A 27,096-nucleotide genomic window follows, 5' to 3' on the forward strand; every position below is an offset into this window, starting at 1 on the left:
GAGGGGGAGACTGTTGTGTGTTGTTTAGAGATTTTTCTGTTTCCGTTGGGGGACTGCTTCCGATGGGTCCAATCCTAGAGGATTGGAGTGATCCAAGACTGCTTTGGTGAGTTAGGACACTGTGTTGCGGTCTTTCAGAAGGCAGGCAGGGTCCACACTAATAGTAGACCGAAATTCTCTTTGTTTGTTTGTTTGTTTGTTTCCCTTTGGTTCTTCCTCTATAGGGGAGGTTTCTGACTCTATCTGCAGGCAAGATACTAGCTATGGGGAGAGGACAGTGACCTCGCTTGCTCAGCGCCCCAGTTGCTGTAGCTCCCACAAGCAAAAGTCTGTCTTGGCCCAATGTCCCCAGGGATCAGGTTCCACACTCTCGCTTCTGGAGAAGTATTCAGTGTTTACACTTGGGCGGGGACCCTATATAAGGTCCGTGGACCAGGGGAGAGGGCCGTCCAGGGAGCCTCTTGGTACCCTATTGCTCCGCAGTGACTTGGCTGTGGGCCCTAGAATGGCGATTGCGTGCCCGCAGATCGCTGGCCCTGGGAGTGACTGCTAAGTATCCGGTATGTACCAGAGCCAGGGACCTGGCCCGTTCCAAAGCTCACCGTGGGTCCCCAGTTAGAAGGTGAAAAGAGAGGAGAAAGGGAAAAAAAAAAAAAAAAAAAGAAAAGGAAAGAAAGAAAAGAAAGAGGAGAAAACGAAAGAGAAAAGAAGAAAAAGAAAGAAAAAAAAAGGAAAAAAAAAAAAAGGAAAAGAAACGCAAAAAGCCAAACCAAAAAACACCAAAAACGCCAACAAAAATGAACAAAAACAAACTACATAGCACCTCACCACACTGCAAGGCAGAAAGATACACAAATCTGAAGTATATAATTCAGCGACTCACTGTTTTTTTGTTTGTTTGTTTTACGCCTTAGCACAGCTCCGCCCCTTCACTTCCGCTCGGCTGGGTCCGGAGCGGCTGTTAAATGTTTTTGTTTTTACGTCTTAGCACAGCTCCGCCCCTTCACGCCTGCCCGGCTGGGTCCCGGGCGGTTTCGCAGTGGATTTGAAGATGGCGTCTGCGCGCCCGCACGGCTCCGAGGGTGGTGGGGATCCAACCTCCGCGCTCAAAAAGGCGCGGCAGCCAGAGGCCCAGAGGGCAAAGGTGCCCGCCGAGGCTGTCCGGCTCGTGAGCAGCCGGGGGAAAAAAAAAAAAAAAAAAAAAAAAAAAGACACCAAAAAAAACAAAAACAAACACAAACAAACAAAACCCAGAAGAAATTTACCAAGAATAAAATATACAGTTCGGCGAGCCTATTCTTCTTGTTTGTTTTTTTTTTTTTGCCTTAGCGCAGCTCTGTCCCTTCACCCCGAGCGCGGCCCCGGCATATCCCGCACTCCTGGCGTTGGTTCAGAGACCAGCGGAGGGCGCCGGGCAGAGAGAGCCGCTCGGCACTTTATGGCTCCCAAGCGGTTTCGCCCTCGCCTTCAAGATGGCGCCTGCAGAGCTCTGGGGCTGGAGGAGACTGGCTCCCCGGCAGGCAGAGACCGCCACTGCCCGGGGGCTGGCGAGCAAGGACGCGCACCGGGGGGTCACCGGCTGGAGAACCGCCGAAAAAGGCAGCACGGGCAGAAAGAGCCGCTGGGCACTTTTTGGCTCCCAAGCGGTTTTGCCTTCGCCTTCAAGATGGCGCCTGCCGAGCTCCGGGGCTGGAGGGGACCGGCTCCCCGGCAGGCGGAGACCGCCACTGCCCAGGGGCTGGCCAGCAAGGACACGCACCGGGGGTGACCGGCTGGAGAACTGCCGAAAAAGGCAGCACGGGGTACAACGCTATTTGCTGTCCAGGAGTCTTTTGTGTTTTTCCGCCCTGGTGCAGATCCGTCCCTCCTCGCCAAGCGCTGTCTCAGCTGAGATCCCCCAGGTTCTAAGGTAATTTCACAAAAAAGCCTCCTGTCTGCAATGCGCCACGTATCCCTCAGTGATTCTGCGCTGGCCTGGGTCAGGGCTCTATTCAATTGGGAGCGGAGGGCAAGCCGCTTTCCCGAGAGGCTGCACCCACCCCGGCTGGGGGCGGGTGTATCCCACCCGCGCTCCGCTGGCTAGTGTCTGTCCCGCGTTCCCAATTTTCGTTCACCTCAGACCTCACTCGCTCTGTTTGTCCCACGCTGATTCTCCCTGGATTCACACCGCTGTTCCTGTGTGGGAGCGGTCCTCTAGCGTTGTGGCAGGTCCGGATCGATGCCTTCCTCCCCGGGAGCGCAGATTCAGGCCGTCACCACCACTCCGCCATCTTTGATCTCCCCGGTAAACACTACTTTTAATGACCTCTCTTATCTGACGTTAGGCGCTCTGGTTCCAGGCGCAGCAGCAGCACCATGCGACCGCCGCGTTGGCGTCCCTCGGCCGGCAATCCTGCTCACGCAATGCTGCTGCCCGCCAGCAGCCTGGTCAGCCCAGGGACCCTCCGATTCGATACTATTTATTCTTTATCAAATATCCATACTAATATTTACATCCCAGTAAAGGATCCTATGGAAAATAGGACATAGAGGGAAGTCCTAGACATAATGAAAGAAAACCAAAATATTTCTATTTGAATTGTAGAACAGGTAATAATTATCCCTTTCATAGGTTTGCTGTGAAAATTTAAGGAGATAATAAAGGCTTTAGTGCCATGTTTGGTATACAGTAAGTGCTCAATATATGTTAGCAATTTTTAAAGTGCTTGAGTGACAATAGCTCTATTTGATTAAAATTAATTTAGTATTTTATCAAAATATATTTTATTTCATAATACTATTTCTTCTATTACCCCTATAATAACTTAACAACTTTAATTTTTGAAATTTAATACCTACTATGTTTCCAGTACTGTTGATTTATTTCTTATAAGTAGAATTTACAAAACCCAAGAGAGTATTAGACAGTCTTCCAATACAGGTACTTTGTAAATGATCTGGTAGTAATAGTCAAAATGTTATGGTGATTTTTAAAAGTACTCTAGGCAACTAGTCAACCCAAAGTAGCTTTCACAGAAAATTATAGTAATTACATGTATTAATATCTAAATAACTTTAGATACAAGGTACAAACACTACCTTGTAGATTTTTACACGAGGTTGTTGCTTTGAGTTTTAGGTGTTGCACACGTTAGCAGTGTGAAAGGGCATACTGATTTCCTTCATGTTTCTATTTCTTTGTTAAAGCACTATTGCAAATGTGCAACCTAGATAGCTTAATGTATTAAAAGACTTCAGCTCCAGAGAACTAAAAATATTAATTATTGTGTATCCCTGATACAGAAATGATCTTGCTTTTCTTCCGGTTAGTCCTTAGCCTATTGCATTTGTTGGTTCTGTATAATCTGTTGCCAGAGCAAAATTCCTTAAAGACTATGACGGTGAGCATATTGAGGCTCCAAGATAACCATTATAAGGATAAGAGATTATATGCAAATCTTTTGAACTGAGTTTCCTAGAAACTAGAAGAATATTCATAAACATTTTTAAAGGGTTTTTGTCTTTTGCTTTATCCTTGAAAACAAATGCAAATTAGCACATTACAAAGACAGCAGTTAACACAAATATTGATATAAATATTTCGAAACAGCAAGCTGTTAGTTAGCTGTTAGTTCTGGATTGTGATTATCATCACTTAGAACAAACACTGACAGTGCAACAGAGGAAATATAACATAGATGGAGAAACTGTGAATTTTAAGATCTAAGAGAATTTCTCATAGTACAACCAGAAGTTGCTCACATAAAAATAACAGCAATAGGCATAGAACAGTCAGTCAGTTTTTTATATGCCAAACTAAGCATATGGATATATGGGTTTCAGAATAATCAAGGAAACCAAGCACATAGCCCAGTTCATGCCAATCTGACAGAGCTGCCTAGGGATCTTGAAAACACTGGAGGTTTATCTCATAAATGTGATATTTCATCAACACTACACATATCAGGGAAAAGCTGATAATGCAGTTTAATAGACCCTGTCTATTAGCATTTCGGCAAGCATATTAATGAATCTAACTCTTTAATATAACATGAAAATTGGAATAATGTTCATATTAATGATAAATCCATGAGTCACTCTTCTCCAAAACTCTGAAAGGCCAAGTTAGTGATTTGTGAAGGTGTTTCCACCTCTGAGATAACTTTTCCTTTCTTTGGGAATGCAAAACAATCTTTACATTTCAGGAGTAAAAAAGATATTTCAATAATATCTTTTAATATTGTAAAGTTTCTTTTTTTAAATTTCATGACAGTTAATCTAGAACACTTATTAAATTAAGGGTTTTTTAAACACATAATTATAATACAATATGTGTATACATATAAAATCTTGATTTACATGCATTATCATGTCCATCTTGGTCATGATAAATGATAATTTTATACCATATACTTTACTATGAATCCCTTTTGCCATAGATTAGTCTCATTTAAATTTTCTTGCATCTTTAAGGAATTTAAAGTGTTTTGAGTTTTGTGATCAATTAATACATAGATTTTTATATTTTAAAAATCTATTTGTTACCATATTAGGCAAATTATCTCAGACTTAAAGGGATATTGGAAATCTAGTTTCTCATCAATTGCAGAAATTCTTTCTATAAAAATCCTGAAATTTTGGACGAATTCTTCTGTCAGAATATTTTGTACTTCATAAGTCAGCCTAACATTGAACAGCTCTAATTACTGGAAACATGGTTTTCATGCCGAACACAAATTTACCCATTTGTCCTAAGTTTTTCCTTTTCAGAAATGTAGTATATGATGGTTCTTAAAAAATTTAAAGATAGATCTTATTCCTTTCTCTAGGCTTCCACTTTCCAATCTGGGCTACCTCTTCATGATGTCTAAAACCCCTACAATTACTGATGTTTTTTGCTGGATGCAGATTTTTTTTTTTTTTTTTTTTTTTTGCTAATGTTCATCATAAATAGTGACATCAAGAATTTAATACTATGCACCAAATGCAGTCCAACTGAGGACCTTTTATTTTCTAAGATCTTTCCATCATTTCATTTATGTTGTGTACATGAAAATAGTGTAATATACTGGAAAGAGCACTATTCTTGAGGTCATAAGATCTAGAATCCCATCTCAGTTTTGCTATAATTTAACAATTTAATGTTTGTCTACACACATACAATGCCCACAGCATACTTCTGTTTCTTTAACACATACACACAGAGAATGCTAGCATCCAAGCTTCAATTTCTTAGGTGAGATATCAAAGGTACACTCTCCAAAAAAACTGAGAGAAAAACCATAGGACTCAGAGTATAGTAACTGGGTATGAACCACAGGCCGGTCTCTCACCCTTCACTCAAATGCAGCTAGAGTACATCTTCCTTCCATAAAGCATCAGAAATTTCTTTTTTTGGAAAAACTCCATAGCACTGAAGGAAAGACTGCCACAAACTGGCATTTGAGCATCCCCTAGTGAAAGGGCCAGCTCTCTGTTCCTTCACTTTAAAAGCAAACGAAGCTTACCGGTCAACAAAATCTGTTTATGCATGTAAGCATTCAAATCAGCATTTCAATGTCTTATGCTCATGTATAAACAAACAGCCAAAGATCACCAGTTATGTGAGGAAAGAATCCAACATAAAAGGGAAGATGAAAATAATCAATTGGAAAATTTTTAAAAATCACCCTGAAGGAAATTAATAGCATAGACAGTGAAATAAAACTCAACCTTTGAACTCAAATTATCTACACTAATTATTTTTTATTTGCCACACCCTACCTAGCTCCATTCTACACACTCCTCTGCCCTATACTGTGACCAAGAAAGCTGACCCCTACTGATTGCATCAACGTGGCTGGTTTCCAGTTGGGTTGAGTCTTACAGAGGACCAGAGTGCAGGAGAAAGAAGAAATTGGAGATATTTCTTCTTCATTTCTCTCTCCTTTGGTGTCAAACACCTCTGGCAATAGCTGCATTCCTCTACAAGTATAGCTCTCATGGCCAGGGGTGCAGAGTGAACATCTTTTTGGCTCTCACTGTATTCCACTGTTATTTCTTGCCCTTAACACTTCAACTCTGGCAGTAGTAATATCAATAAATTCCCACTGTTGTTAGTCTCTAGATTCCAGAACTTTACCTCCTGCTGAGTCCTTAACTGGGCCCACATGTCTGTAAGTCATCCTTTCATTTAACTCTATTTGAGTTGTCTGAGGTGGATTATGCTTTCTATAAATACCCTGACTGTTCCAGTATTTTTAGAGAAATATGAAATATTTTATTAATAAAATAAGAGAATACTGTGAAAACAGAGATAATCAAAATACTAGCAATATTTCCTGAAAGTTAAAAATTGTTAAAATAAAAATGTCAGTAGAAGGGTAGGAAGGAAGTCTCTCATAAAAACAGAATGAAAGGAAAAGGCCCAGGGTAGAGGAGGGTACAGAAACATTTAAAAGACTTAGCATATTACTTATGGAGGTACAATATCTACCCAATGAGAACCACATGAAGAAAGAATAGAAGAAAACAGAAGTGAGGAAATTGTCACAGAAATAGTATAAGAAAATATTGCAGAGCTTAAGGGTCCACTGATTGCTCAGTACACTGAACGCAAAATATCCATATAAGCAATAATTCTGAGAAATTTCAAAAACTTCAGGGAAAAACAAATTCTAAAAACATCCTGTAGTTACCATAAAAATGGATACACCAGCATGTTCATTCTAAGGTCTCACTTCCTTCAGGTCACAACCAGCCAGTGATTGAGAATGGTGAGGTACTAAGGCATGACCATTCTGGCAAGGCAGCAGACTCCTCCACTGGGTGACTCTGGCTTCAGGACAGCCCATCAGCCTCGTTGAACCCTTTTTGGAAATGTACTGCAGTCCTAGTCTCTTACCAATCTTCCTTCCTTCCCTCTTTCTTTCTATAGGTGTCAGAATTGCATTATAGACTAAAGGTTTTCTTTACTTTCTCTTGCTTACAAGTAATTAGCTCTTTATTTTCTCTATCTTGTTCTTGATAATTGTTGAGTGTCAATTATATGCTCAGTGTTTTGTGTACTGCATGCTTCACAAAACAAGCAAAGTACATATTGCTATTCCAATGTACAGATGAAGAAATCTAATTTCTGTAAAATTAAGTAACTAGTTCAAGGTCACATAGCTAGAAAATGGCATAATCATGATTCTAATCCACACCTATCTGATTCCAAAGTCAATGTTTCCAATTCCTCATGTCTCAAATTTGTTAGCTTAAAGTTTTCATGATGTAACCGACAGAAATGAAAACATTTCCACATAAAAACTTGTACAAAAATGTTCATAGCAGCATTATTCATAAATACCAAAAGTGGAAACAACTCAAATGTGCATCAACTGATTAGTGGATTAAAAAATGTGGTTTATTCATCAATGGTATATCATTTGGCAAAAGAAATGAAGTACTGATATACACATACTACAACATGAGTGAACCTTGAAAACATCATGCTAAATGAAAAAGGAAGTCACAAAAGACCACATGTTGTAAGATTCAATTTATATGAAATGTCCAGACAGAGAAAATCTAAAGAGACAGAAAGTAGATTAGTGGTTGCCTAGGGCTGTTGGGGGGTGGGGGGGACGAGAAGAATGGGGGATGACTACTAAAGGGCATAGCATCTCTTTTTAGTAAATGATAATGTTTTAAATTGATTGTGGTAATAGTTGCATAACTCTCTGAATATACTATTAATAAAACACATAGAATAGTATACTTAAAGTGGGTGTATTGTATGGTATGTGAATTTTATCTCAAAAAGGCTGTTACAATAAAAACAAAGTAAATACACAAATATATACTTTGAAAAGCTTTCATGATATATGGAAAGATAGGTAAAAAATAATATCAATAAAAATTTTTCTAGCCAGACCATGCTAGACAAAAATCAACATGCTGAGGGACTAATTCATTTTGATGAATGACAAATTTATATTAAAAACAGAGCTACTTTTATGAGATATTACAATCAACAACTACATTCAAATCTTAAACTTGGGGGAATATATTACTTTTATCTTAAATTTCTGTCAAAAGTTTAAAAAAAAAAAAGGTGGTTTTCTGCACTCCAAGCTAATAATGTTTTATTAATGCTACCAATCTGTAACTCTGTAGCTAATTTTTAATTCCATTATATAATTTTCTTATTCATAACCTGGGGCAGTTTTTGCATATCAGGCTAGAGGTTAAAAAAGAACATGTCTACCAAGTGCAAACTCAGCCTTAAATTAATCAATCCCATTTATCTTTGTAATAGATCCACTCTTGATCAAGAAAATATGTTTTTTCATATATACTATATAATTTTTGTTACTATTAACTATAGAATAGGTAAACTATTTCTATTAACAGAAGAGCAGATAAACTAAATTATGGCCATTGTTGTCTAGTATAACACACAATTCAATTGTAAAACATATTCTGATGTAAAATATTTTGTTATTTTTTTTCTCTAAATGATTTAACCCTGCCCAAAGACAGAGAACTGGACCAAATCTTTCCTATTCTCTTTGAAATCCAGACAGTATAAATTTTAATGATTGTTGGTATAAGTACTTAGGATAAATCATAATTGCTTTGAGACATTAAGGTTTGAAATATAATCTATATAATCTTGAAAAGGCATGACATAAAAATATTGTTGTATGTCATTGTAAAGTAACTTTTATCCTAGGCAAAATGCTGAAAATCATCATGTTTTACTGCAATACTGTATACGAGTCACTGATTGTAGAAGACAGCCTTCAAAATGGCCTCCAAGGATCCCCACCACTCTTGTATTCACCCCTTTGTGTAATTCTCTCCCTTTGAAAGTGTGATGGACACTAGTTTCTCGCTTTAAATGGATATAGTAAAAGTGATGGGATGTCCCTTCAATATTTGGTTAAGAAAAGAATGTGGCATCCATCTTGAGTGCTTTCCCATGTTCCCTGGCTCGCTTGCTTTGAGGGAAGGCAATTTCCTTGTTATAAGCTGCCAGATGGAGAGGTCCATGTGACAAGAATCTTAGGGACACCATTACCTAACAGCCATGAATTAAGGTCCATGTGAGAGAGCTTGGAAGTGGATCTTCCTTCGCCAGATAAGCCCTTGCATGAGACAGCCGCCCTGGCTGACAGTTTGACTCCAGCCTCCTGAGAGACCTTGAGCCTAGGCACACAGCAAAGCCCCTCACAGATTCTTGATTCAGAAAATTATGAGATAATAAATGTATTTGTTTTAAACTGCTTTGAGTACAATTTTTTATGCACTGAAAGCTAATTAGAGTCCTGATTCTAATGATATGTGATGAAAAATAGAATAAAGAAATGTGAAAAAACAATCTAAACACATGTTGTATTGTCTTCCACGAGAAGGAAAAACACTGTTTTTCAGCAAAATAGATAACCCCAAAAGATGCTTTTAAAACATGCCAGACTATTTAAATGTAACTGTTTTGAAAAATACAATTGAACATGTGTGCCAAAACACAAATGTCATGCCGATACCCTCTTTAAAAGGAAAGTGCATTCCAGTGTTCTTAGAATAGCATTTAGAGACACTTCTATAGCCCAAATGCCCTGGCATGCATGGCCTATGCTATGCTGTCTGGATTTATCCTTAGCCAATCATGTTCTATGCACCAATCCCAGTGAAATTTTACATGTTAATGTCCTAATTTCTTCATAACTTTCGGGTTCAGCTTCACTGCTTCTGAGAAATGTCCCTAAGCCATAGGCTCTCACCCCTGCTCTGACCCACACCTGTCACTTTCGCCTTAGGTGTTTCTCTTCTGTGCCTCCTCTATGGTACCATGTTATCACTGCATTTATGAAACTGCTTATGTAACAGAAAATAAACCGATTTGCATTAAAAAGTTAATGTTGTTCAGGCTGGGACTTGAACTCCTAGCCTCAAGTGATTCTCCTGGCTCAGCCTCTGGAGCAGCTAGGACTACAGGTGTGTGCCACTATACTTGGCTTGTAAAAAAAAAATTCTTATGAGAAATTGGAGATCCAGGACAAATGAAATATAGAGTCTAAAATCCCACTATTCACATAGTCCTGGATATCCAGGTCCAAAAATTTGCAACCACTATGATTACAAATTCTTGAAATTATGAAACTCATGGGGATTGGCAGAGGAAACTGCTTTGAACAATACTTCCATAATTCTGGACATGTGAGATTCCAGCAGAGCGGCTATCTGAGCTCACAATCAAAATTTATAAACCATAAAAGGAATTCAACTATCATGAGAGAGAGTGAGAGCAGAGCCACATCCTGAAAAAGAGAGAGAGAATGTTCCTCCTAAGAACTACAAATAAGATCTGAAAGACACTTTAAATCTAGTATGCTTAAGATGTTTAAACAAAAACTACAGAACAGAAACTGTAAGAACACATGAAATAAGGAGGGGAGGGTTTTTTTTAAAAGAATCCAAGAAAAATTATAAATTTGTAATTGTTGAAAATAAAAATGCAATGAATGAATTCAACAGCAGACAATAATAAACTAAAGTGATAATTCATGAATTGGAAAATAGATATAGATAAATTAGTCATAGCACAAATATAAATAAAAATATAAAAAAGAACTTATAAGACCAAAGAGAATAAAATGAAAAGTTAAAATATGCATCTAAAAAGAATTACTGAAAAACAAAATAGAGATTGGAGAGAAGCTAATAGGAGTAACGGCTGAGAATTTTCCTAAACTGGAAAAAAAAAAAAAATGAGTCATAAAATTAAGACAGCATATAAGGTACAAAGAAGTCCATATTTTAAAAATTCTTATATAAACTGTGGTAACATAACAGAATATTAGAGAAGTAAAGAAAAAAAATTAAAGGTACTAAACAGCTTGTCTTCAAAAAATAGCTTGCCCAACATCATACTTTATTCACCAGTGACAATTTAGGGTAGAAAGTAATGAATAATATCTTCAAAGACTGAAAGAAAATACTTGTCACTTCAGAATTTTATAACCTTATAATTGTCATTCATTGGAGCATATACAATAAAGCTAATTTAAGATATATAAAAGTTACTACTCACAGACCCAGTTGAACAAATGCCAAAGGATGACCTTCAGGAAGTAGAAAATTGAACCCCCAAGGAAATAGTGACATTTAAAAAGTAATCAAACAACCCTATCAAAAAGTGGGCAAAGGGTATGAACAGGAACTTTTCAAAAGAAAATAGACTAATGGCCAACAAACATATGAAAAAATGCTCAACATCTCTAATCATCAGGGCAATGCAAATCAAAACGACAATGAGATATCACTTAACTCTAGTGAGAATGGCTGTTATCAAAAAGTCCCAAAACAACAAATGTTAGCGTGAATGCTGAGAGATAGGAACACTCATGCACTGCTGCTGGGACTGCAAACTAGTACATCCTCAATGGAAAGCAGCATGGAGATACCACAAAGAACTAAAAGTAGAACTACCATTTGATCCCAATACTGGGTATTTACCCAAAGGAAAAAAAGGCATTCTATAAAAAAGATACCTGCACTCAAATGTTTATAGCAGCACAATTCACAATTGCAAAGATGTGGAAATAACCCAAGCGCCCACCAATATATGAGTGGATTAATTAAGTACAGGGTTGGCCCTTGCATGACCTTGACAGTAAGCACCTTGTTCAATTTTGTAGTTTAAAAGCTTCACTTGCCTCACCCTCATCTTAGCCCTGCTCATTTTCCTTCTTTCTTGCATACTCTACTAGCTCTTCCTCCTGACAAGTTCAAGTCACCCATTTGTAGATAACCAGCCAATCTCTAGAACTTTAGGTTTTTCAAGAAGAAATTAAATAGCAGTCCCTCAGGGCTCACATATTTCTGAATTTTCCAACTTCTCCCATTGACTACATCCTATTGAAGCCTTACCAAACTTTTACTGCTCTTTCCAAAGAAATCAACGTAACAAATTCTCTGTACTTAATCCCCAAAGACCAGATCCTTTTACATCTACAAAATATGTGAGAAAATTAATAGTTGGGAAATTAGTTTTCAGTTGTATCTTATGATATATATTATTTTAGGGTCTCAGACAAAACTTTTATTGTAATAACTTATTGCCAATTGTTTTTCTCTTTAGTTCAAAGACTTTTAAGAGTAAAATAAGATAATGTATGTGGAAAACATTTTGAAAGTAAAACTATTTTATAAATGCCAGCTATTATTAATTACTATTTCCTTTTTATCAAAATGTATTATAGGCATATGGTCATTTATATATTATTAGAATGGAGCAAATCACAAAGTGAAAACTATTATTGAAGTAATATGAAAACTAAACATACAGAGCTTTGGAAAAGCTGACTGAATTTATTACAATATTTTTACTTTGCATATATCTACAGAAGATATCATCCTATACAGTAAATCCAGGTCCTACCTTCCTGTGTGTTTAAAAAGATTAAAACTGATAGTAAAATAGCCCCTTGTAATATATTCATGATATTTTATTCTTTTAGAGGCAAGATCTTGCTATTGAACATGTTTCTAGAAATGCTTCTGAGCCTTATCATATTTAATGCTTCATCTGTAGAATCCGTTCACAAATGCATGCATCTCATTATGATATAATTTGACCGAAACTAAACTATTTTGCATAGGACCAAGATGCTACAAACATAATCTAATTTACAGTGAAGATTATAAGATTTTTAAATATCACAATAATAAACATTTAAGGTAATAGATTCCTATCGCTATATCTTATCAATAAATTTCGGCCTAAATATCACTGAGTTTTAGAAAGTATTTCTTAGTACTGAAAACCACCTATTGAGTAACCTTTCTAAAATTTTCTCTAGTAAACTAATGATTGTATTACTCACCTAATTGCATCATTGGTCTCTGAAACTGCTCTCAGGTATTCTTTGAAATAAAAATAATTAAAGAGGTATTTCCGAACCTTATAGCCTCGCCATCGCCTCTGAATCTACAGATGGAAATAAAAAGATAAAATATGCCATTGAATATTTTTAGTAAAAACATTAATAGCACTTCAAAATCAAGGTAATTGTGTCTGATAACTCATATCAAATAAACTCTTAAGCTTTTCCACTAATATAACTGTACATAGGTTGCAAATGTAGGTTGTACTCAGATTTATTACATTACAAAGATAAACATAATTATAGGCTATTGTTATTTTATTTTAAAATATTTACAAATATTTATTTCAAAAAATACTAAACTGTAAAATTAACTCTTGAAAGATTTAAAATCTGCTTTACAAATTCCTACCATTTCTGCTTCCTGGGCAAATGGATTTTTTCTTCATAACCAAATGGCTGCAGATTATATGTGGCTGCATTGAAATAATTTTTTAAATAGGCTTTTTAAATTCAGTGGTATAAAAATCTTTAAACAAAATCTTGTCTTGGTATCTTTATAATTACACTTTAATACTTCTTTAACAATAACAATAATAGGTAACATTTATTGAGTTCTTACGTGCCAGGCAATATTTTGGATTTATGAATTTAATCTTTAGAATACTTTTATAAGATAAATACTCTTTACCTCATGTATAGATGAGCAAACAGCTAAAAAGAAAGGTTATATAATTTTCCCATAATTATACAACCATGAGGATGGGTCCAGGAATCAAAGAACAGAGACATAGACCAATGGAACAGGACTGAGAAACCATATATAAAACCACCCTCATATTGCCATCTGATCTTTGACAAAGCAGACAAAAACATACACTAGGGAAAAGAATCCATACTCAATAAATGGTGCTAGGAAATTTGCATAGCCACATGTACAAGACTGAAACAGGATCTGTGCCTTTCACCTCTCACAAAAATCAACTCATCGTGGATAACAGACTTAAACCTAAAGCATGAAATGATAAGAATTCTAGAAGAAAATGTTGTAGAAACTCTTACAGACATTGGCCTAGGCAACGAATTTATGAAGACCCCAAAGGCAATCACAGCAACAACAAAAATAAATAAATGGGACCTGATCAAATTAAAAAGCTTCTGCACAGCCAAGGAAACTATCACAAGAGCAAACAGACAACCTACAGAACGAGAGAAAATATTTGTATGCTACACATCTGATAAAGGGCTGATAACTAGAATCTATATAGAACTCAGGAAAATCAGCAAGAAAATAATCAAACAACCCTATCAAAAAGTGGGCAAAGTGCATGAATAGGAACTTTTCAAAAGAAGATAGACTGATGGCCAACAGACTTTGAAAAAATGCTCAACATCTCCAGTCATCAGGGAAATGCAAATCAAAACCACAATGAGATATCATTTAACTCCAGTGAGAATGGCCTTTATCAAAAAGTCCCAAAACAATAAATGTTGGTGTGGATGCAGAGAGATAGGAATACTCATACACTGCTGGTGGGACTACAAAGTAGTATAACCTCTATAGAAAGTAATATGGAGATACCTCAAAGAGCTACACATAGAACTACCATTTGATCCAGCAATCCCATTACTGGGCTTCTACCCAAAGAAAAAAAAGACATTCTATAAAAAAGACATCTGCACTAGAATTTTTATAGCAACACAATTCACAATTGCAAAGATGTGGAAACAACCCAAGTGCCCATCAATATGTGAGTGGATTAATAAAATGTGATATATGTATACCATGGAGTTGTACTCAGCCACAAAAAACAATGGTGATCTAGCACTTCTTGTATCATCCTGTATACAGCTGGAGCCCATTCTACTAAGTGAAGTATCACAAGAATGGAAAAACAAGCACCACATGTATTAACCATCAAATTGTTATTAAATTGATCAACACCTATGTGTACATATAGTAGTAACATTCATCGGGTGTCTGGCGGGTAGGAGGGGGGAGGAGGGGATGGGTATAGTCACACTTAATGGGTGTGGTGCACACCATCTGGAGGATGGACAGGCTTGAAGCTCTGACTCATGTGAGGTAAAGGCAATATATGTAACCTAAACATTTGTACCCATGTAATATGCTGAAATAAAAAATAAAAAAATAAAAAATAAAAAATAAATCCATTGACATGGGCTTCTTCCCTCTTCAAACCCAGCAACTGCTGCAAACAGCACCAACCACACCCAGCGAGGCTATAATTGGGATGCTCTCAGGAAAGATTCTGGTACCCTAACACCCTAGACATCTATCCAATGGCAGGCTAAAATTCCTTTCTGAGACAAATCCTTTTATTCACAATTGGGTATTAAAGGACATAATAAGTAAGTGATGATTAAGGTAACAAATTAAAACTCATCCACACTAAAATATAATCAATCAATCTTTAATTGGCTTTGTTAGAGATGTGTGGGTAAAAAGAGCTGGAAGAAAGTGACCATTTTGAGTGGGTGAAGTAGCTGCCATCAGTGAAATGAAGGATCTAAAATTTATTGTGCTCCATGAATGTGCCAGGTATTATGCTAACTACTTTAATTCTTACAATATCCTTGTGAATGGGGCATGATCTCCATGTTAAAAATGAAAAACCTGAGGTTAAGTAATTTGCTCAAGGTCACATAACCAGTAAAAGAATAAATGGCAACGTCAGGATACAAACCCAGGTCTGTCTGACTGTAAAGCCCATGTTCTTTTCACTAAAACATCTTACATATATAATGGGTAGAGAGAGATTTAATTTAAAAGATAGTATTTTCTTACATTATAGGGAGCCCAGTTTAACCAATAGCTAATTGATATAAAAGGACACAATGTATAGTTGAGATTCTATACTTCCTATTATAGGAACAAATGAAATCTTGAATTTTGCCTAAATTTTCTGTTGCTATTCCAGTACTAGTAAATAAACTTATTTATTTATTTATTTTACAAAATAAGTACTTTCAGGTGACAAGATACATTTTGATAGCATTTCTTCTTAATTTCAAGGTGAATAGGTTCCAACTTCCAAAAAAAAAGAAAAAAAGAAAAATGACTTGTATTCATGTCCTTCAAAGTAATTAGCAACTTTCAAAAGTGATTGGTATAAAACAATTATTGTCATTGATCAGCTCTGAATAGATAATTTTAAACAAAGTCATTGTGTGCTCAGCAGCTTACAGCTTGTTAACGGGCAAGTTCTAAATGACCTCTTAAGCTAGTCAAATCAATGATGCATATTCCTCATTAAGTAACATCAAAATGTAAGTGGTCTTATAAATAATGTTTATTTTAAGCACTAAAACAAATGGCAAAACCTTGATATATCAAAAGCCATCTGCTCATAGAAAAAATTTTCCCTCTATTGGGTTTACTTTTATGCCTGAAAATCTGATAGTAACCTAATGCCACTAAAAGAGAGAAAAAAATATCTTCTCTCTTAAAATAAAAATGAAGGCATGGAAAACAAATTCATTGATTACAACCCACCCAGTAATAATGCTCTAAATGTATATGAGAGCATAGAAGTAGAACTCAGTTATTCAAAATTATACTTTTACTTATTTGAATGCTCAACATTCTAAAAGACTATACAGAGAGCACAGAAAAGTGGGGTTAGTAAATTTTCAAAGATAGGGAGTTTAAAAAACAGTAATATAACCCAAGTTTTCATTCTAAATATCACTGCATCGTCCTGTCAAAACTATATATATTTATATATTGAAAATATATATGAATATTATATATGAAAATATAGTTTTATATATAGTATACACATGTGAAAATCTTAACTAGATATTTTTGGCAGAAGATTCTGGTTCCTTATTCTATATTAGTTTCTTCTCTTTAATATGCCATTTCCCTACTCTACCTGACTTTATAGTTTCTTTCTCTACAAATACATTTAATCATTTTATAATGATATTGGTACCAGAAGTAGGAGGAGGAGAGAAGAAATATTCTTTTGCATGGTGATGGAACATTTCAATACCTTTCCATCTTCGGGTAAAAGTTTGGGGTTGTCTAGATGGTCCCTTCTCTTCTTTCCCCCTAGGCTGACATTTTGGGATACGTTTTTTTTTCTGCGTGATAAGACTGTGTGTTATTCATTCTGCATTCCCCAAACCATGTCCAATATATAAGAATCCTTCAGCATATTTTTCCTGAATTCATTTACCTATCTATCTCTATTTACAAAATATTGGGGTCCTTGTTCTAAGCATAAATGCTTACTTGATGGTATTATAAGTAGCTTAGGAGATAGAGATGAATCTTTATATATTTGACACATATGTAATCATTTTTAAATAAAGCCACTATATAATCTTTTCTCATACTTTTTTATAATTTTGGACATAAGTGGGACATAAAAGAAGATGGTTGTTTGATATTTCAAGTTACATTAATTTTTGTAAGTTAAAATTTTTCTCATATAGATCCAGAGCTCTAAGAGAAAATGAGTCAATAAAGTTACGTTATTTTCCAAATTTGTTGCTTAGTGATCTTTAATCTAGTGTTCTTCTTGTTACAACAGTTTTTAATTTCCTTAATGTGAGCATTTCAGTCTGAACTAAAATGTTGTAGAGCACTAAAATCAAGTTAAATCATTTAAAATAAGTGTAATAATTCAAAAAATCAGTTGAAACTCTCTAGATTCTGGCAAAATTTCACTAAGTAAGTATATGTGATTGATCAATAACATGTACAAGGATTCCAGGGTAAAAGGAATTCTACTTGAAACAATTACATCTGTAGTTGTTTAAAATTCTGTAAGCTTTTGATTATTATTTTTTCCATTCCTCATAGAACTTTGAAACTGAGATAAAAACGTATGATGGAATATATTTTATAAGAGAGATTTCCAAGATGCTGTACACTAGTATTTCTTCAAATTTGCATTCATGTGATATTGCTCCAGTTGTCCTCTGATAGACAAGCAAACAAGGACTCAAGATGTATGAGGTGACACAATGGAGGCTTTTCAATGGCATTACAAGGAACAACGCATATTTCCTATAGAGTTTACCTTTGTTAACTTCCAGAGTCTGTGCCAAATTATTTATCCCCATTATGTTTGGTTTACTGAAGACCAGTATATTCTAAAAGTTAATTTAGAAAAGAGGGAACAGCAGTTGAAGATATCAATCCTTGCAACAATTTTGTGGGGGCTTGTAAAGTTTTAACCAAGAGTCCTCTCTTCTTTTGCATTAATGTTTCAGGGCCCAAAATGGGAATGGGGGAAGTGCAAATGCAACCGACTTTCGAATTACAAAAATCTATATGATCTGCACTTTGGACTTCAAACAGGAAAGAAATGACAGATCTTTTTTGTTATCATTTGTTATATCTTACACAAAAATCCATTTAAAATTGTAGCAAGAAGGCTATTTCATCTAGGCTTATGATGGATGACAAATCCTGATGCTGGCAATAGGAATAAGGCCACAACCTGAATATTCGTTTAGCTGGTATGTTGTTCATCCCAAGCCATCTAATTCTGCCTATGAAGGGAAGCACATGACACTGAATTGGAATACCTCAATTTACTTCTTATCATTTAATTTAGAATTCCTGGTTGAAATGCACTACCAATTAGGATGCTCATTAATTCTTAGGGCCATGCTGTTAGTTTTCTAAGAAAACAGGGTATGGGTTATAAAATTCCCCTAAGGGCTCAGTCTAGGGTTCATAGAGCTGCTCTCATTCATATTTTGAGAAAAGGAGAAGCTTAGAAGCAAAGGCAAGACCCCAAGTGACCAGAATTGACAGGACTGTGGGTACCAGACCTCCTGGGTTCAATTCTTAACACTGTCACTTACTAGCTGCATGACCTAGGGCAAGATACCTTTCTGTGATTCCCTTTTCTTGTCCTTTTATTTTTTTTAATTTTTTAAATTTTTGCTTATTTTTTTAGAGACAAGGTCTCACTCTGTTGCCCAGGCTGGAGTGCAGTGGCGTGATCATAGCTCACTGCAACCTTGAACTCCTAGGCTCAAAGGATCCTCCTGCCTGAGCCTCCCAAGTAGCTGGGACTACAGGTGCCTGCCACCATGTCCTGCTATTTTGTTTATTTTTTGTAGAGATGGGGTCTCACTATATTGCCCAGGGTAGTCCCAAACTCCGGGACTCAAGCGATCCTCCTACCTCAGCCTCCTAAAGCACTGGGATTACAGGCATGAGCCACCATGCCCAGCTACCTCATCTTTTAAATTGTAATCATAATAACACCTACCTCAACGAACTGGTTATGATGATTACAGAGAAGAGTTAAATATTTAAAATTCTTAGAATGGTGCTTAGAGAATAGTAACTGCTATACAATTGCTAACTCTTATTATTATTATTTACCAGTGGTTCTGACTTACCAAGATTTGGGAATATGTACTATGGCAATCTTTTTCTTGTCTAGTCTCAGACATCATTTTTTCCCCCCAAAATTTAACACCCACAATAGTTTACTGCAGTTGAACTCTTTATAAGATACTATAAGAAAACCAACTTTACATATCAGAAATGCTGTCAAAAGTATGAGTTACAACACAGACAACAATATGAAACAGGCCTAAACAAAGCTGAAGTGGACAGACTAGCAATTTGCCTTTTTCATTGATTAACCCAAGCTTAAACTTTGTTAAAGAAATAAACAAAGAACAATGTTTTAGGAGAAATGCAGAGCATTCAGTTGAAGACTGAATTTTGTATCCCATGGTGAGAAAAATAAGACTAACTTTTCTCCCACACTCTCACACACCGTAATTTTGCTTTTGAAACTTTGCTAATCTAGACTCCAACCTCCTCCTCAACAAACTTCAACATATCCCAATCAAAGGAGAATTGATCTAGAAAGGGGACAAATAAAATAAGAGGTCTTCAGGGAGAGGGAGAACCAAAGAAACAGAACCACCTAAGTCTGGCCAGGTAGCACCTCATGGCTTCTTCTCAGTCTAAGTTCAGAATCTGGGCCGTGCCCTTTTTTTAATCTTTGTTTCCTCAATGGCAGTCAGTTTGATTGAGGTACATTCAGGAATTTGCCAGCTATATCTATGCATTCTAGGTAATAAGTTTCAGAATCTGGAGTCATTCCATTGGGGAAATGGAGACCTCAGCAACGAGGCTGAGGCTAAATGTATATAATCTTTCACATGCATTTAGTGTTGGTCTTGTGTTATTTTTCCCCCTACAAATGTTAAGGATTAAGTATAAGATATGTGTAATTCCATAGGAAACACTTCGTCCTGGATGGGGTCAGCCAGTAAGCAAAAGCCATAAGCAAGAGAAAACACTGAATAGTAAGAACCATGAACCAAGGTGCTAGGGAAAAGGGATAAGTAATACACCTTAGGACGGATAAAAAAAAAAAAAAATCCATTAAACTGAATTTTTTTGATACCTGGGGATATTTTTAAGAGAGCTTTCCACTCAAAAAGTAATTCTTGCCCTCATCTTTACAGTATAGTTCGGAAGCTGACTCTCTAATCCAAGTATTTGGTGGGCCTGAGGTAACGGACACCCAAGTGTTTACCTATATTCTCACTAACATGGAAAGTGGACGGTCAGTAATGCCGGGCTGTGAGAAGACATACAATTGTATATCTAGATGGGACAGGGAGAGAAATGAGTTGAGCAACTGAATCAGCTGATGACATCTGTATAAGATACTAAAACCTGTTCAAAGAGAGAGAACTGAAAATAAAAGTTGGGGGCCAAATTTAAACGGGATCCACAATGGAGTGGCCAAGGTGCTGGCAAAAAAGCAGAATCCTCATCTGGAGTAAAGTCAAATTGAAGACTGTAAAGGAAATAAAGTGACACACAGAGAAACAGGAGGAATAGGGCTCCAGGAGCTAAGATAAAAATTTACTGAGCAATTTATTGCTGTATTAATTGACTGTCACTGGCCTAGCAGCAAATCAGCAGCAGGGGTTTTGTAAAGGCATACTGTGGGTTCTGACAGCAGCTTATATCACAGAAAACCTCCTCCAAACCTGTGTTTGTTATGATACTTCAGCAAAATCCTAAATCTCATGAAGTCTTCCATTCGCGTATGAACTGCACTAACCAAATGTTATCTGACCACATCCAGTTTATCCAAGGCACAGAGCCTAGTCAGCTAATCAAATAAGGCTTAATGATCCCCCAGCAAAGGCTTAAATAATTTCCACCAAGGGCACTTAGGGACTTAGAGAAAAAAGTATTTAAAGCAAAGGACATTTTTTACTCCTTGTTTAGAAAAGAATGGACCAGTATTGGCTTATTCAGGGATATTTATTTAACCACCTACTATAAGCCAAGCATTGAAGACAAAGATGAAGAAGACAGGATCCAGGCCTCAAAGGACTTACAGTGTGTGGGGGGTGGAGACAGGCATGTAAATTAGTAAAGATAATAAAATGTTACAGGTTCTATAACAGAAGTATGTTGATGGTAAAATAGGGATATAAAAAGAGAGAGTGATGAATTCTACAGGGCTAGGGAGATCATAAAGTCTTTAGAGAAAAGGTGACCCTTTAAAAAATAAATGCAGCAAATCAGGATATTAATATCTATTACATAAAAGAAAATCACATACATATAATTTGTTCTTCATTACAAAAGAGTGACATCTATTTTGGGATGGAGAGGCTATAAATAAATTTGTAAAACTTCCCTCTTTTCAGAAATGCTCCACTATCCTCTTTGACAATTGAACATAATTTAGTTGTCATGGTAGCAATCAACAGCCAAATATACTAACTTTCCATTGGCTCTGTTCACGAGGCAAATTAAGACAAAACTTTTTCTTATGTATTGTATATGAAGGTCCTATTTATGATTGGGTACATATATATCTATCTAAATAATATTGGCCATATAGATTTTTGGTAGTAATCTATTACCTTTAGAGGTTCTTCCTCCTGAACACTTGCCACCCATGTATATATCATTTATAGGGTAGTTATTTTGAACAAAATTACTTGATAGCTTATTAACTGAAAAAGAAGAGTTGTAGTTAATAGAAATATAATAAAACTTCAGGTATTGGTATCTAATTAGGGTTGTAATTTTCAGATGTGTACAACACAAAGCCATGTGGACCACACTGGTGTCTTTAGCCAGTCGGTCCTACGGAAAGCAAAATTTTAAGAGCACCATCTTGCAAAAATCCACTGACCAATAAATTTGTCAAAATCCACTTATAAATAAACTCAGTTCTGGTCACTGGTCACTGTGATCAACCAATGCTAAAAACTAATCTTTGTTCGGGAATCACTTGTGGCCTTTATACAGGTAAGCCTCATTCCCGATTCCTCCACTTAGGAACATCAAGTACCTAGTCTTATTACCAAGTTAACTCATCTAAACGAAGGAAGACTTTGAACTTCTTTGTTAGAGAAATGTTTCTTATTATAAATTCCCCACAGTAATCTTTACATACTTCACATAGGCTCACAGAAATTCTTGAGTGTCTTTAATGGGTCATTCCAACCTCTAGGTAAAGCTCAAGTCTTCCCTCCCCTCTAAGCCCCACTGCAATCCCACCCCAACTCTTTTCTCCCAGAATGTTACATCAAAAGAAAAAAACAAAACAAAACAAGAATCCTGGCTTAGTAAGGACAGACTTTATTTGAAAGGATTATTGCAAGCGGAAGGGGAAGCGTGACCGTGGCAATAAGCAGAGGAGGACTACTGCAATAGGGAAAACACTTTGACCATACGATTTACAAGCATGTCAAGAGTTAAGTAAAGAGTTTTTCTTTTATAGGAAGGTGTAAACAAGGCTAGAAAGAATCTGATGTGGAGAAGTGGAATGAAAGGGTGGCGTGATTGAATAGCAGATCAGACAACGTTTTACCCTTAAGCCAGTCTGTTCTCAGCAGGGGGTATTAAAGAGATGCCATGTGCTGGCCAGAGTTCAGGGACCTGGAGGAGGGAGGATGCTAAATCAGTTTGGTTACCAAACATTTTGTTCCAGTTGATCAATGAGGACGGGCAGTTCAGCCAATCATTTGTGAGGTAAAGAATGGGAATTTGGAGATGTGTCCGACCTTATCATAGGTAAACAAGTAGGGTATCCCTGTGTATCTTCCCTAATTCATATATGGAAGTGGAGGTAGCTTTGTGCAGTAAGCTGTTTCCAAAACACAAAAAGGTGGGGGGATTTTTTTTCCTAACCTTTGCTGTTTTCTAAGATCACAGGACTCAGGTAAAGTTCAACATTGTCCATTGACAATGTAATTAAAGACAAGTTGACATTGGATGATGCTATTAAGCAACAGAGCTTTTAGTATGACATTAGAACAAGTAAAGGCCGGGCGAGGTGGCTCACGCCTGTAATCCTAGCACTCTGGGAGGCCGAGGTGGGCGGATCCTTTGAGCTCAGGAGTTCGAGACCAGCCTGAGCAAGAGTGAGACCCCATCTCTACTAAAAATAGAAAGAAATTATTTGGACAGCTAAAAATATATATAGAAAAAATTAGCTGGGCATGGTGGTGCATGCCTGTAGTCCCAGCTACTCGGGAGGCTGAGACAGGAGGATCGCTTGAGCTCAGGAGTTTGAGGTTGCTGTGAGCTAGGCTAACGCCACGGCACTCACTCTAGCCTGGGCAACAGAGTGAGACTCTGTCTCAAAAAAAAAAAAAAAAAAAAAAAAAAAGAACAAGTAAAAAAAAAAAACACTGCCTTCCAAAGGACCTATAGTCATGTGAGTTTCTTAGATATGCCTACTCTAGGTAAAGGGAACCTTAATGATTCAAGCCAGATCAAACTCAATATAAAGAATTAAGGCTAAATAATAAACAAAAATATGCATTTTTCTAACCCTGTCTTCTATGCTTCTCCCTAATAGCACAGAAGACAGGAAAGATCTTCCTCTATCATCTCCACCGATGATCTGTGGAGATATCTAAATGTTTGGTCATTAAATGCTTTAGGTTCTTAGTCATCAAATACTCTACTTGGGAGACACATCTGACATGAAGTAAGCAGAAAAGAATCTCTAATGATGTTTTAGACTGAAAGGTTAAGTCTATGGCAGAGCCATACAGAGAATCAAGGTCTCTTAAATTCCCAGACTAAAGCATTTCCAATAAAGAGGAAAATCAAGTTGTTTTCCTATACGAATATTACTGAGAATGGCAAATAGCCCATTTTAGCTGGAGTATCTGCCTCTAACTCAGGAGAATCAAGAAGTCCTATTTCTTCCTCTTTTTTTTTTTTTTTCCTCAAACTCCAGGAGAGCAGGGAGGCAGACAGATACTGCAAACTGCCGCTGAGCTAGATAGACTACCAGCATACTCACACCTGTAGAGGAAAGCACCCTTTTCAAAAACAATATATACAGTTAAAATAATGTTAATTTGCCCACCGTGGTTCAACACAGGACTTTCAGAAAGTGTTTTACTACTGTGTCTCACCCAAAATAAAATCTAGTATTGCAGAAGAAGTAACAGATTAATGAAAGAGAATAAGGCAACATAGGTGTTAGGGACATTAGTGAAATTCATTTAAGCAATGCCTCCATTTATAATAGCTTAGCAATTAAGCTATTACCTTATTGTCTGAAACAAAAGAAATAATCTTTTTATTTTCCCCATTCCCCAAATCTGTGCAGAAACCAAGCTCAAGCCCCATAACTGCTAAATTCAGCTTTCTATTAGAAAAATAACACATAAAAAATGAGAACAGAAATGATAGAAATGAAACTTTTAAGCTGGAAACTGACTTCATTACTGTTAAATCATACGAATAATTTCTAATTGATTTGTATTGGGCAGGAATCTTATATTCCAGAACCGTGTTCGTCTATTTATCACAATATATTCTGTACGACATATGGAAACTAATACATTGCTTCATTAATATTTAAGTCTTTCTCTAGTTATGGCTCAGAGATATTTAACATTCTAAAACATAAGCATTTATAATTACATGTTTTACATTTTACTCTAATTTTTAATACTGCCAAGATTATTTAGCATAACTAACTTTTTAACTACATAGTCTTTTCTCTCTTTACCATTAGCATATCAATCAAATTTGCATTACTCTGCTTTGCTCATTTTATTAAAAGTGAATTCAGGGCACAATTGACTTTTCATTTGTTTAACAAGTAAAGAAATATTTACCCTGACAGCCATTGCATTGTAGAGATTCATCTTCATAGTATAATATGCTACCTGTGAATCAAGAAAAAAAAGATGGCATACATTTCAGTTACACAAAGACAATGTAGCCTATTTTTACATATAAAAGATAAGAATCTTTATACATAATACATAATAAGAGTTCTAGGCTTAGAAAAATGAAATCAAACTTTGTATTGAAGAGATAGGCTTCCTAATACATAATGCAAGCTTAACCAGAAAAATCTATGGTAGTCAAACTAGGAGCTAATGGAGATATATGATCATAAAATGCTCTCCGCTGAGTTTGATAATCAATGGTGCTCTACTGAGAATAGAATAACAAAGCAGAAATATTCACAAGTGCTGGTGACATATAGTATTGTATGATTTATTCACTGGGGTTCTTTTAGCCAAAACTCACAGAAACATAAAAGGAATTCATATTTCAAGACGTCTGGTTTAATGAAAAATTCAAAGAAATGCTGTCTTCAGTCGAAATCGTTCAAGGGTACGGATGCAGTGATGGAGCAAAATTGTGCCTTCCAACCATCTATGCAAAATGCTATGTACTTAGCTGCCTCCTGAGTAATCCCTGGGAATTTTGTTTCATTTAATATTCATTTTAACACCATAAAATCATAAATACAATGATATCATGTTACAGCAAATCCCTTGATACAGTGAAGACTTCCTAAAGTGTTGGTTTCTTTCTGGTAAAGACACATTTATCTATTAACACACAAATCTCTTATAGCAAATCATTTAGCAATATAGCTTATTTCAATGAAAATATTGCTTTTGATAAATCTTCCACATCTGTTCTATCTGTTAATTAAAAATATAAAATTGACATAATTCATGCCAGTACAATAAAGGGTAGAGCAATGAAATACATACTTTTTCAACATGATATACAACTGTATCCATTTTTATTCAACCAAAATTCATTCAAGGAATATAAATTGAGGCCAGGTAAGAGGTGTCATGTTTCAGGCAAAAATCAGAGAAAAGTGCCTTAACCCTTTATAAAGGGGTATTCTTCCCCCTGACAAACAGGAATTCATACAAAGGGGTTTCACTGTGATTAGCGTTGTTTGAATTGCCTGGTCTGATCCAAAGCAAATTATCTGTGGAAAGCAGCAGGGCTGGATTATTTATCAACAGTTTGAGCAATTAAGAAACAGTTGGCTGCAATATGTTATTTACCAATGAACACAATGATTTTACTTCATTTTAAATTCTCTTTCTTCGTTATAGCAAGCAAGGCATAATTCTTGGTGTTTGAGGTGATTTACAGTATTTCCTTTAATATTGTATTGTCAAATTGAAGCAAACATTGCCATTAAAAACTTTTACAGAAACAGATACATTGGAAATTATATACTCCAAAAAGTGTTGGTTCAGAAAAAGATGTTTCTTATTTTAATCATACCATTGTTTAGGTAACAGTAGAGGGTGCATGTGAGCTTTTGAGCCGCAAACCTGAGTTCAAGTCCTAACTTTGTTTTTAGCAGCTGTGTGGCCTTGGACAAATTACTTAAAGTCTCTTAGTCTTGATTTCTATTCTTACTAGATAGGGCATTACATGCTTCATCGAGTTGTGAGGATTAAAATGAAATAAAGAATTTAAGGTGCTTGGGACATAGCTGATAGTATGAAAGGATTATCAGTGATGCCAACAGTTACACATTTTGTGGCTAAAAGTATGTAATTTAACTATAAGTGAAATTCCAAAAAGTATAAAGGGCTCAATTTTATTATGAACTAACAGGGAAGAGAGATACAGCTTTTGAGTCTAAGAATTCTGAATTCTGTAGTTAAGAGGTAGGAAAGCACTTTGATCCTCACATATCATTCTCAAGTGAACCACTAATTAATACTATATTTATTCTCAATTCTCTACACCAGATGCTTACAAAAGTACTGAAAAAAAATACGTGATGCAGATATTGTATGATTCCAATTATATGAGGTAACTAGAATAGTTGAATTTGCAGCAACAGAAAGTAGAATAAAGATTACCAGGAGCTGGGGGAAAATCCTTAGTAACCATTTTTAAAACAACCCTTCTTTTTCCATAAAAGAAAGAATTAAAAGCCAATTATATTCTTTCTCCCAGTAACTATAATCT

At 36.1% G+C, this 27,096-nt stretch overlaps 1 protein-coding gene across 1 annotated transcript in view; it reads right to left on the minus strand.

Moving 5' to 3' along the window:
* The window catches only part of SPATA17 (spermatogenesis associated 17), a 127,956-nt gene that overhangs the window by 82,202 nt on the left and 18,658 nt on the right, over positions 1-27,096 (minus strand). The window contains exons 4-5 of the mRNA XM_069459665.1: positions 24,966-25,016; positions 12,834-12,937 (exon numbers count right to left, since the gene is read on the minus strand). Coding sequence (XP_069315766.1) covers positions 12,834-12,937; positions 24,966-25,016 — 155 coding nt within the window. The remainder of the gene's footprint in view (positions 1-12,833; positions 12,938-24,965; positions 25,017-27,096) is intronic.

Source organism: Eulemur rufifrons, chromosome 27, assembly GCF_041146395.1.
Source record: "Eulemur rufifrons isolate Redbay chromosome 27, OSU_ERuf_1, whole genome shotgun sequence".
In the NCBI taxonomy this organism is placed as follows: domain Eukaryota; kingdom Metazoa; phylum Chordata; class Mammalia; order Primates; family Lemuridae; genus Eulemur; species Eulemur rufifrons.